General features: G+C 44.0%; 1 protein-coding gene across 2 annotated transcripts in view; it reads left to right on the top strand.

The window, feature by feature from the left end:
- Nucleotides 1-605: 605 nt before the first annotated feature.
- Acat1 (acetyl-CoA acetyltransferase 1) overlaps nt 606-13,106 on the top strand; it is a 33,365-nt gene continuing 20,864 nt past the window's right edge. The window contains exons 1-4 of one of the 2 annotated variants that reach the window (XM_036192946.1): nt 606-769; nt 10,304-10,351; nt 12,000-12,117; nt 12,979-13,074. In XM_036192946.1, coding sequence (XP_036048839.1) covers nt 707-769; nt 10,304-10,351; nt 12,000-12,117; nt 12,979-13,074 — 325 coding nt within the window. In that variant the 5' untranslated portion in view covers nt 606-706. The remainder of the gene's footprint in view (nt 770-10,303; nt 10,352-11,999; nt 12,118-12,978; nt 13,075-13,106) is intronic. The other variant, XM_036192945.1, reaches the window with a different exon arrangement.

The raw sequence follows: 13,106 nt of genomic DNA, 5'->3' as shown, positions 1-13,106 counted from the left end.
GTGAGAATAATTATCATCTAACTAACATTAGTTCATGTGTGGAGGGTTTTTTGTTTGTTTTGCTTCAATTTTTTTTTTTTTTTTTTTTTTTTCCTGAGGTAGGTTCTCCGTTTGTAGTTCTGATTGTTCTGGAACTTGCTGTGTGGATCAGGCTGGTCTGGAACTACTCACCGATCCACCTGTCTCTCTCCCGAGTGTTTGCCACTACAACCAGCCTGCAGGGAGTTTTTGTGGAAGTTGATTTAATCTTTTTATTCAATGGAGGTTAGATAGTAACATGCATTTTATTTCGCATCCTACAGAAAAACAGCTTCAAAATTTTCTTAACGTAAGTGATTGGTTTATCTGTATTAACATTTACCAATATCCTTTGTCTGGGTAAACAGTCACACGGTCAGGCGCAGCTAAGTGAATGGAAAGTCTTATGCTTTACGGAAATACCAGGCGTCAAGAGGTCAAAAGCGGTTTAAACTGTACTAGCCAGTTTAATTACCACGTTGGTTATTTTGTCAATTTTCTCCTGGACGACTTCAGTCCAGGGCCAGGTCCCGCCCCCTGGCTGCGGGCCAATCCCTGCCTAGCGCAGCGATCTCGGGCTGCTATTGGAGGAGAGAGCCGGGCGGCGCTCGCCGCGACGTCCGGGGTCTACGGTGGGAAGCGGAGGCCGCGGTGCATTTCTCTGCCCTTGACAGCCCTTCGCGTCACCATGGCTGCCCTGGCGGCTCTGCGCGGCGGCGTCCGCCGGCCTCTGCTTCGCGGACTGCTGCAGGTGAGTCGTGGTCAATTCCGGGGGAGCCCGCCGCCGGCCGTCCAAGGTTCCGCCCTCCCGCTAGGCCCCGGGAGTGGGGGTGGGGCTCGCCGGCGTCAGCGCCCACCACGCGCGCTCGGGGCCGTGTGTCCCCGTGTCCGTCTGTGCTGCTGTCACACCGGCCCGGACAGCGAGGCCTGGGCCTGGCCAGGCGCGATCCCAGGCTGCAGAGACCCGAGGCTCTTTACAGGCCCAGGAGTTTCGTAGACGTTCTTTAAAGCATACTTAGGAGTTTATTGTCTTTAACTTTTTTTAAAAACCCGGTAGCTACTTATAGGTTTAATTATTGGTCTTATCAGAACTGCAGCACTATATGATAATTAAATGATACTATACAGCCGCTCCTTAAAGCTAACAAGATGGCTACTCAGACACTACAAGAAATAAAATATATTTGGAGCGAGTGCTCTTTTCTGATTGTCTTGTTTGGGGAACACTATAGTGACAGACCTTTGCAAGAATTTATTTTTGCAAATGTTGCATTCCAGAAAATGCCTAACAGTCTTGGGAATGGGTGAGAAACTCCATAATGTGGTTGTGAAGCTTGACGTTTCCAATTTGGATGCAATAGGAAGCTTTGAAGTCCACCTACGTTCTAAGAATCTGCAGTTAGGTCTGGACGGCTGACGTTTCGTTTCTATAATAATCAGGGTTCGTGGAACTGGATAGTTAGTGCTGGCAATAGAAGCTGAAAGAGAGCAGTGCTATGTAAGAGATTGCGAAAGAATAATGCAGGGCATCAGGGTGAGGGTGAAAGCTGAGGATAAAGGAACCATAAATTTAATCCTATTTGAGTTGCTGGTGTTCTAGCCCCTGCATAGGCTAAAACAAGAGGAGCTTGAGCTCAAGAGTTCCAACCCACGTGGGCAATTTGAGGATACCCAGTCTCAGAAAGAAAAAATCCCGAATGACTGGGATAGTAGGAAAGCAGGAAGGATAGTTTATTTTCTTTTCTGGAGATGGGTAGTCCCTCACCTATAAAATAAGTGTTTCCAAAGAAAGACACTCGTGTCTTTTGCCTCCTAATCCTCCCTTCTCCTCCTTCCCTCTTCTCTTCAATCTTTTCTCCTTCCTCCTCTCTCTCTTCTCTCTTTCCACTTGGTTTTGCTGGTTCCCTGTTTCGGCCTCTGGATTATCTGGGATTGAAAGTGCAGGCCATCGTGCCTAGAGGAGTTCTTGATCGGTTTCTTAGTTTCACTGGGGTGGCTGGAGAGATTATAGTGAAATCAGGCTCCCTGGGAGTCCAAGTAATGTTGCGTAGATGAGTTAGATAAGCCAGGTACTTGAGGGGTGTCAAAACAAAAAGTGTTCAGCGCCTTCTTAGTTTACGCTTAAGACTTTCTTAGCAAGTGCAAATTACATTCTGCCTGAGAATAGTGAGCCTGAGCTGGTATAGTGGAGTCCAACTGTGTGTAATTCCACACTGAAGAAGCTGAGGCGGAGGGATTGTGAATTTGGGACTCTCTATCCTGGGCTGCATAGTGAGAGCCTGTCTCAGAACTGTGACCAGAAGAAAATTTGATCCAGGTATAGAACAGGAGTTTGAAGGAGGGATTGCTGTATAGCATCGAATACAATTTAAGGGTCAGTGAGTCTCCTACCCTCTCAGTCCTGACTTTGAGGTCTTCTCTATTTTCTTCTCTGGGTCCTAATGACTCAAGTGTCTCTTCCCAGCACTGATTTCTGTCCCACTGAGCTGCCTGTGTTCCGGGGGCTCCTGTTACCACCTGTGGGTTATGTAGAGGATGCTATGCGCTTCCCTCCCCCTTCATAAAAGCTGGGGATTTGTTTTAAGATGGCCTCTAGAATACATGCTCTTCCTGCCTCAGCGTCTTGAGTATTGGAATTAACAGTCAGGTGCCACCATGTATTTGGGATCCAATCCAAGTTCTTCAGCCCAGTTCACGTTGTTAAACTCTAGAGATGACCTGTTGGAGATCACTTGACAGCCATTTAACCACCGAAAACCCTTTCTGAAAAGAATTGTCAATATTCCGTGCTGTGTTGTGGAATGGAATTCGACCTTTTACCCCTTGTGTGGGCCCCTTCACCTTTGCTTTCATATACACACAAGCCTCTCGATGGTCAACAAACCTTTATGGGACATTATTGGATCCGGTTATCTGTCTGTCTTTTTAACAGTTTCATGTAGCCCATGTTGGCCTTGAACTTCTGTTCCTTTTGCCTCCATTTCTCAAGCACTGAGATTCCAGGAATGTGCCTCCATGTCTTGCATATTGGGCAGGGTTTACAGTTATTTTAACATACAGAATTTACCTGTGATTTTTTTTTCTTTGTCTCTGGTTATACATATACCTACAAAGGAGCAATTTAAAAAAAAGAGTGTCATTGTTGACAGGCTTGACCAGAGAAGCAAATAATCACTGGTCCACAAGCCATGCACTGCTTGGGGGTGGGGTGGGGGGCAGTGCCTCAGGTTCCTAAGGTCTGTTATTATTTTAGTAAGGTAGAGATTTATAATTGTCCAGATGCCAACAGTAGAGGCTCTAGAGAACTTGACAGGACTCGCCTTCCCTGGCTTCATGACTTCAGGTGCTGGGTCTGCCAGGGTTCACATTCCTGTCTGAGAAAGGGGACCAGCAGTACCCATGGCTGCTCCTAACCTTAAAGGTATTCCGGGTCTTTGTGTCCAGCCCTCTGTACCCCATAACCTCACTAGCTGTTGCCTGCCCTCTTGCCCTATTTTCTAGCCTGCTCCATTCAGCTCCTTTATGCTGTGGCTATGGTGTTCATAGGAAAGCCGTCTGTGAGTGGCTGGGAATGACATGGGCAGAATCCCAACCTTTCCCATGTCTGTAGCTACTTCTACATGCCACTTTTTTTTTTTTTTTGAACCTGAGGATGGATGGGCATTAGGGCCTCAGCAGGCGTTCTCCCTCTGAGCTCACTCTCAACCCTGTCCTTCCTCACTGCTCCTCTTGCGCTTAGTGTATGCTGATTGTCTCTCACCATGGGCTGGCGGCTCCCTGAGTCTCACGTGCTCTTTTCCTGGTTCTTCCCAAGGCTGACTCTGCTTCTCAGCTCTAAGGTATTACTGGGATTTTGTTTTTCAGCCTTGTTAGTAAATGCCAGGCTTTGTTCTGATGCTTGCTTAGCATTTGCAGCCCTCGGGGAGGTAAGAAGTAAACGAAATTGTGTTGTGTAACTCACCATGTAGTGGGAAGACAGTGGGGCTGTCTCAGGTTAAACAGTTATATCATGGAGGAACAATAAGAAGTGCATAGGTCAAATAAAATAAATCTAAAGAAGTTTTTAAAGGGTCTAAAGAGATGGCTCACTGATTAAGAGCAATGGCAGCTTTTGTGGAGGATAAGGGTTTGGTTCCCAGCACCTATATTGTAGCTAACAACCATCTATAATGTCTGTTCCGGCCCTTCTGATTTCTTGGGCCCCAGGAGGCATGTTGTACACATAAAACACAGTCAAAACACTTGTATACGCATGCGCGCGTGTGCCCACACACTCTCACACACACACACACACACACACACACTCACACACACACTTAAAGAGAAGAAGAATGTGGTTAGGATACTATGGAAGTAAAATAGAAGTCCCTCCTCTGCCAGGTCTGGTTGGATAGGGTTCCTGGGTTGGCTGTACAGCTGAGTTGTGCTTGCCCGGACTGGTTTATTCATTTAGCACATATTTATTACATAGTGTTCAGTGTTCCTCCTTCAGTTGTTATGAATTTTGAGACAGTCTCACTATGTAGCCCATGCCAGCCTCTGTCTTGTACTTTGCCTGCAGGCTTCCCAAGTGCCAAGATCTCAGGCATGTTCCACCACACTGAATTCTGTTGTTCATTCTTCAGAATTTTGAGGCTGGGATGTATCGGTGAACATGACCCGGAACCATGATCCGGGTCTCAGGGTGATGGCATTATGATTGGGGGACGGTGTTCCATACATACTTCAGAGACGGAAAAGTTACTCTGAAGGAGGAAATGATGGTGTCAGTATAAGAAAGAGTCAAAAAATACAGGTCAACTTTGTTATATGTTATCTAGAAACAGGGTCTGACTAACTTAAGCTATCCTAGAACTCGCTATAGAGCCCAGCTGGCTTTGGACTCAGGATCCCCCTGCCTCTGCTACCCCTAATGCTGGAATTACAGGTGTGTGCTCTCAACCTTGATGGCCCAACTTAATTAAAGAAGAGCCTGTAGGGTTTGGCATTTGAGCTTCAATATGAAGAATAAAAACACACCAGCTGGTCCAGAGATGGTTTAGTGGGCAAGAGCAGCAGCCATATTCAGATCCCTGGATTCACGTTAAAAGTCGGATGCAGTAGCGCACCTCTGTAATTAGCACTCTCGCAGTGAGATGGGACACGGAGATAGAATTGCCTGAGGTTCTTGGACCAACCACAGTGGCAGAAACAAGAGAGGCTCTACCTCAGTCAGGTACCTCCCAATGACTTACACATGTGCGCCATGATAAATGCGTGCACGCATGTAAACACACACACACACACACACACACACACACACACACACACACTGTGTTTAATAAAAAAAGAGCCGGGCGGCAGTGGCGCATGCCTTTAATCCCAGCACTCAAGAGGCAGAAACACTAAGTTCGAGTTCAGCCTGGTCTATATAGTGAATTTCAGTCCAGCCAAGGCTACAAAGTGAGACCCTGTCACAAACAAACAAAACAAAACAAAAACCCCAAGTAAAGTTAGTCTACATGATTTCCTGTGAAATATTCAATAAAAACAGGCTGATATTTCCCAAACAAGAAAGGAGAGTCCAGAGTTGTTGAGGTGGAAAAGACTGTAGTTAAACATTAATTTTTTTCAACTAAATATAATTTTTTAAAGTACAGATAGTGATAGTGCCAGTGTATACAAGTCCATAAAGGTATGCCATTAGTTTCTGTTACCTACCCAGGATGGTGACTAGAGCCACATACATACATGGTAAATGTCCACACTTATTACTATGTGTGCATATGTTTCATAAAAATAGCTTTGCACTGGGCAGTGGTGGCATGCACCTTTAATCCCAGTACTTGGGAGGCAAGGGCAGGTGGATCTCTGTGAGTTTGAGGCCAGCCTGGTCTACAGAACGAGTTCCAGGACAGCCAAGGCTACACAGAGGAGCCCTGTCTCAAAAAACTAACTAACTAACTAACTAACTAACTAAATAACTAAATAAATAAATGAAAATAAAAAATAGCTTTGCATGTGCATATGGATAAGCGCTTACTAAACAGGACTGACTGCTTAAAGTTAAACATAAAGTTCTTAACCCAGGATTGATAACCGTAGCCCTGTCTGGATGTCACAGGACTACTGTGCAAAGTCCTGAAGTGTTTGATTTTGCTGCACAGACATGTTGACCTTGCTTAGAGTCAACAGTGGTAAACTGGCAAAGATCACAGGTAACAAGGGCAAGGAGACACGGCCAGCAATTTGGGAAATGTCAGAGTCCGCTGTAATGTGGGGCTACAGATGTTTTTGATTACTTAAGATTTCCCAGCTAAAGAAGTCAGACAAGATGCATTTACATGCGTATGGAATGATCCAGAAGGAAGAGAGAGAAATGATGTGCCATAGGAAAGGATGCATGTGGCATGAGAGCCCAGTGGACACACAGAGACCCAGGTTCAAATGAACCAGACACTTGCAAGAAAAGACTGACAGCAGCTAAGGGCATCATTGGGGTGGTACCATTCGGAGAGGGAACTGTTTGAGGAGATACAATGCCCAGACTCTTGGACATTCAAGGATAGGAAATCAGTGCAGCTGACCTTGCTGGACCCTGAGTAGACAATCACTAAGCGTGAACTCTCTGCCTCTTGCAGTGTGTGCCACGTGCCTGTTTCTTGAGTGTGTTTGTGCTGTTCCTTCCATAATCTACTTGCTTGTGGCTTTTCTCTCTGGGCTCTAACCTCTGCTCTTACATGGTGTTGGCTGACTGAGGTCTGACTGGTTTCAGCCCTTCATAATGATTCACTTAAGTACCAATTGTCAACTGACCTAGGCTCTCAGGGTGCCAACCAGGGTAAGTCTAGTCCATTCTTGGTGCCATCAGCTCTGCTCAGAGCTGGTGATGGAGTTGCCCTGTAGGGACTTAAGGTTGCCCCTTATGGAGGAAGAGTGTAGTTGGTGGTGATGACTGGTGTATTTACCATATCAGAACTTTTTTTTTGGGAGCTGAGGACTGAACCAGGGCCTTGTGCTTGCTAGGCAAGCACTCTACCACTGAGCTAAATCCCCAACCCCATATTGGAACTTTTATTCAGAGTTGTACCTCAGACAGTGTAATAGTAAACAAGCAGATTACATATAAACAACACCCTGATTTATATATGTAGAGAGTGTGTTTGTGGAGGGCAGCCATTGAGCACATGCCCTTGGGCCTTGCCTACTTGAGCATAGACGTGTTTCCTGGTCATGGTTGAGTGCACTGTCACGTACAGGGTTGTGTAAAGCTCAGAGTAAAAATAAGCATGTACCTTCGTAACTAGCAACTAATGTCACGTATTGTGTCAATATTAGATTTGAACAGTAGGGTGAAACATGCTTCTCAGTGGAGCATGGGATTTGAAGACCACTGCTCAAACCAAGGGCTCTTTCTCCTTGAACCCTATGGCTAGCTTGCTCATGGTCCTGTTCTTGTTGCTCTTATCAAGCTCTAAGGAATATGTCCAAGGTAATTTCTTATTCTTCTACAAGACACTTCTTCTCTACAAGCTTGTATAGCTGCTAGAGTATAAGGTCCATGGTAACAGATCTCAATCTTTATAATGCCTTTTTTTTTTCTTGTTTTTGTTTTTTTTTTTTTTTTTTTTTTTTTGAGACAGGGTATGTCTCAAACCTATGTAGCTTTGGAGCCTTTCCTGGATCTCACTCTGTAGCCCAGGCTGGATCATAGAGATCCGCCTGCCTCTGCCTCCTGAGTGCTGGGATTAAAGGCCACCACTGCCTGGCAATAATGCCTTCTTAAGGTAAATAAGCTCCAGTGTCTTGTTGAACAAAGAAGGATCAAATAATTGTAGGCATGTTGGTCACGTCTCCATGACACAACAAACACTGACAACCTCTTCAAAACAGAAGATACATTGAGATTTTGTGATGTTAACATTTTAAAGTCAAATCTAGACTAAGTTGTTTGTATAGCAAAGTTGATTGCATGGCCTTTCCCGGTCATATGCTCTCATACTTTCCTTGAGAAAAACCATTGCTGTGGAGCCAGCCACTGCTGTTCTAAAAAAGGTGTCATGTCATGCTGCCATTGTATACACTTCTGCCATTCAAACACTGAAAACCAGTCTGCTTACCCTGGCTGCTCCAGTGTATAACTCTATTGTCAAACTTAGGTTTTATTCTGAGTTCTAAGTTGTAAGTTTTAGTTATCTGTATTCAGTTAGGACAACGTGTTTGCTTAATCTGTGAAAAGCTAAATTCTTGGGTCACCTGCTAGTCTAGACTTTTGTGAGCTGTTTATTGCCCTTTGCATGAGCTATAACTGCACACTGTAACTATTGGTTGAATATATGCTGCTGCCTTTGAATGTTAGGCTTGCTGACCTCACCTCCAACTTCAGATCAGTTTAGGGCTTTGAACTCTGCCCTACATTTTCAGAATGTTTCCTTTGTTGACATTTGTTTCCACAAATAGTGTGGGAAGAATTAAGATGTCTTTCTTTCTGTGCCTTTGGATGTAGTGCTGAGGAATAACCAGAACCTCACACATGTCAAGCATTGGCTCTACCACTCAGCTTTACCCCAGCCCCTCTTTTACTTCTTAAGAATTATCTGATCGTATAGGCCATATTGTGTGAGGTATGTTTGCCTTGTGTAGATCAAGAGGCCCTTGCTGGAAGGTCTTGGGGACTAATAGCAAGTTTTTCCTTTTTTCTTTTCTAAATAGATTTTCCATATAGTAGTCTTTTTAAAAAATTGTGTGTATGTGTGTTTTTGTGGGTTGTTTTTTTTGTTTGTTTGTTTGTTTTTTTTTTTTTTTTTGTGTGTGTGTGTGTGTGTGTGTGTGTGTGTGTGTGTGTGTACTATATATGTGCTGGTGCCCATGAAAGCCCTAAGAGGATGTTGGAACTCCTGGAACTGGAGTCAGGTAGTCGTGAACCACCCAGTGTGCATGCCAGAACACAGTCTGGGTCCTCTCAGAGAGTAGCCTCTTCACCACTGTCCCCTGCATACTTCAAAATGAAACAATGAGAACTGTGAACCTGTAAGATTACATAACTAAGAAGTTAGATGTAACTTAAATTATATTTTACTCAGGAGGCTGAGGCAGGAGGAGTATGTGTTCAAGGCTACTCTGGGTCTTAATAAATTTGAGGTCAGCCTGGGCAGTATAGGAAGGTGCTTTTTCAAAAATGTAGCCCAAGGCTAGAGATGTAGACTGCTTGGTATGCACAAAGCCGGGGTTTGATCTGCATCTCCAAAAACCCAGGTGTGGCTCAAGCCTGTCAGCTGAGCATTTGGGAAGTGGACGGCAGGAGAGTGAGAAGTTCAAATATTTCACCATACAGTGAGTTTGAAGCCAGCCTGGTTCACGTGAGATCTTGTCTCAAAACCAAAATTAAAACCCTCAAAACAAACCCACCAAACAAAACCACTAAATTATAGTAAGTATTTACTTTATAATTAGGAATCCTTTCTGTTTTTGTTATGTTTTTTTTTTAAGATTATTTATTATCTATACAATATTCCTCCTGCATGTTGCCTGCAGGCCAGAAGAGTACACCAGATCTCATTATCGATGGTTGTGAGCCACCATGTGGTTGCTGGGAATTGAATTCAGGACCTCTGAAAGAGCAGCCAGTGTTCTTAACCTCTGAGCCACCTCACCAGCCCCTGTTATGCTTACTTACATAGTTTTAAGGGCTAGAAAGCTAGCCCAGTGTTTAAGAGCTCTGGCTGTTCTTGCAGAGGACTTGAGTTCAATTCCTAACACCCATATAGCAGTTCACAACTATCTATATCTCCAGTCCCAGGGGATCTGATGCCTTCTGTCCTCCATTGGCACTGCATGAATGTGGTACACAGACATACATGAAGACAAGATGCCCATACACATAAAATAAATAACCTTAAAAATAAAGTTTTGCCGGGCGGTGGTGGCTCACACCTGTAATCCCAGCACTCAGGAGGCAGAGGCAGGCGGATCTCTGTGAGTTCAAGGCCAGCCTGGTCTACAGAACTAGTCCAGGACAGGCTCCAAAGCTACAGAGAAACCCTGTCTCAAAAAACAAAAAAAAAAGTTTTAAAATGGCAATTCATCAGAAGTTAAAATGTATGTTTCCAATGAGCAGCTTATCAAAAAAGAAATATTTATTATAACCATTTTCCTTATGATTTATAAAAGTGGTATATATAGATTGTGTAGAACTTAAAACAAAAGTGTAAAAATGAAGAAAATCATCCTAATTCTATTATTTATTGCTAAGTATGAAACAATGGATGGATTTTAAAATCTTGTAACGTAAACATTTATTTTACAGGAAGTAAGATGTCTGGAGAGAAGTTATGCATCCAGACCCACTTTGAATGTAAGTATAAATTTAAATAGAACTGTATAGTTTCAAGAACTTAAAGGAACATTGCCAGTTGAGCTACACATGTGGCTCGGCACGGTGGCTGGTGCTTGCTGAATGAGCTCTCAGGAGGGTGAGGCCAGAGGCTTGAGGATTAGCAGCCCTGTCTCAAGCGAACAAGCCAAACCACAGTTGCATATATTTATGTCTTGAATGTATTTGAAGACTAACAGGGTTATGCAGTGGCTAGAGAAAGCTAGCAATGTACACACTAAGTTCCTGCTTTATCACAAAAGTTCGTTCAGTCCATAATTCTCCACAATCCACTACAAAACAGTTCTCCTGTAAAACGGTGAAGGAACTTCCTTTGAAACTTCCTTTAGTATGAGGAGCCCGCATTGCATTGTGGGTAGTGTATGCAGTGGACATGTAGGAGACTTGACACTTGAGACTGACTACGTGGGCTAGGCCGGAAGGGCCTTTCCTTCATGTCCTAGTTACTGCTTTCTGCCTCTGTTTATAGGTTCCCAAAGTGACACCAAATCTCTTCATCCTTTTAATACATCTACTGTTTAGTAGGAGATTGTAGAATCCAAATGTGAGGAAAATGTGTTTCATAGTATTGATGAGGACTTTTATCTACCAGTTCTTATTTTCTAGTTTAGGAAATTATGGTCCTGGCTGTGTCCTAATTGATACTGTCCCATGTAGCCTACACATCTGGATTGTTAGCCCAGAGTTTTTGTCAGTAAAGGAGCTTTTGGGTAGTGTTGTTTATCTTTTTATTTTAAAAGCTTTGTGAATGGCAGTAGAGAAATGGCTAAGCAGTTAAGAGCATTTGCTGCTTTTCCAGAGGACCTGGATTTAGTTCCCAGTATCCAAGCTACTGGTTTTAAAACTTTGTTATTGTTGGGTATGGTGGTGTACACCTCTAACCCTAGCACTCAGGAGGCAGAGGTAGGCAACTCTGATTTCATTGCCAGTCAGGACTACATATCAAGTTCCATGCTGGTCAAAGTTACGTGTCATAAAAACAAAACGAACAAAACCAAAAAGCTCCCCAAAGAAACCAAACTCTATTATCTGGGGTTTGTGCATACATGGTGTGTTTGCATGTATGCACGTGTGCACCCTCGTGTGTGCATGTACAGATGGAAGTAAGAGGACAACCCTGCAGACATTTCTTTTGAGATCAGACTCAGGTTGTAAGGCGAGCACTGGAAGTCCTCCACCTGCTCAGCCACTTTGACTGCCCAGTTCTTAAGGCTTCAACTAAGCAAAATTGGAACTTAAGCTTCTGGCCCTAAACCTCCCAGAGAGAACTGGGAGGGTTTTTATGTCTGTTCTAGAGTTTGCCTTAATTTCTCCTCCACCTCGCTCATCCCCTCTGTTGTGTCCACCCCCTGCATCCTGCCCCCGGCCACTGTGGATTGAGCCCAGGACTGTGTGAAAGCTAGACAAGTACTCTACCACTCTCTACCCCAGCCATGTCTTCCTGCTGAGCCTTAAACTGTGGTGTGTCATTGGTGCTGTCCAGCTGCTCAAATATTATTTTAATCCTTGCTAACTAAGTATTCATAAGTGGTCTGAGTATGAATGTTTATTAAATGAAATGGCATTTGAGTATGCCTATGCTGATTTTTACCTTTTTCTGCCTTGCCAGGAAGTGGTTATAGTAAGTGCTACACGAACTCCCATTGGATCCTTCCTGGGCAGCCTGGCCTCTCAGCCAGCAACCAAGCTTGGTTCTATTGCAATTCAGGGAGCGATTGAAAAAGCAGGTCAGTGGTTGCATTGTTTGGAGTTGAGGGGCAAATGATTGGGGGACACATAATTGTTTTGCATTTACTGTATATATAACAGAAATTACACAGTTCCTACATATCTACATTCCCTTGTTCGCCATAGGAATGAAACTCAAAACTGACAGGAAAAAGAAATTCCTGCCCCATGTCATGTAATTTGCTTGGTAATCTTTTTTTTTTTTTTTTTTTTGGTTTTTCGAGATACGGTTTCACTGTATCAGTCCTGGCTGTCCTGGAACTTGCTCTGTAATCCAGGCTGGCCTTGAACTCACAGAGATCCACCTGCCTCTGCCTCCCGAGTGCTGGGATTAAAGATGTGTGACACCATGCCTGGCTTTGCTTGGTAATCTTAATTATTAAATTGGATATTGGGGCTGGAAAGATTACTCAGTGATTAAGAGCACTGGCTGCTCTTCCAGAGGACTTGGGTTCAGTTTCCAGCACCCACATAGCAGCTCATAACTGTCACAACTTCAGTTCCAGATGACCCTATGCCCTTTTCTGGCCTCCCTGGGTCCTGCATGCACATGGTATACAGACACACATATAGGCAAAACACCCATATACATAAAAAAAATAAATATAAGTAAAATCTTCAAAAGAGCCAGGTGGTGGTGGCACACATCTTTAATCCCAGCACTCAGAAGGCAGAGCCAAGTGGATCTCTGTGAGTTCAAAGCCAACCTGGCCTATAGAGCCAGATCCAGGACAGGCACCAAAACTACACAGAAACCCTGTCTTTAAAAACAAAACAAACAAACAAACAAAAAATCTTGATAATTAAAAAAGAAAGAAATTGAATAAGTCCAGGACATTCCTTTCTGCTGTTTTTTATAGGGATCCCAAAAGAAGAAGTGAAGGAAGTCTACATGGGCAATGTCATCCAAGGCGGTGAGGGGCAGGCCCCCACAAGGCAGGCAGCACTGGGCGCAGGTACGGTGAACATGCATTTGCCTTTGTACTTC

Source organism: Onychomys torridus, chromosome 7 (assembly GCF_903995425.1).
Source record: "Onychomys torridus chromosome 7, mOncTor1.1, whole genome shotgun sequence".
In the NCBI taxonomy this organism is placed as follows: domain Eukaryota; kingdom Metazoa; phylum Chordata; class Mammalia; order Rodentia; family Cricetidae; genus Onychomys; species Onychomys torridus.
This window is presented reverse-complemented; position numbering and strand designations above follow the sequence as displayed.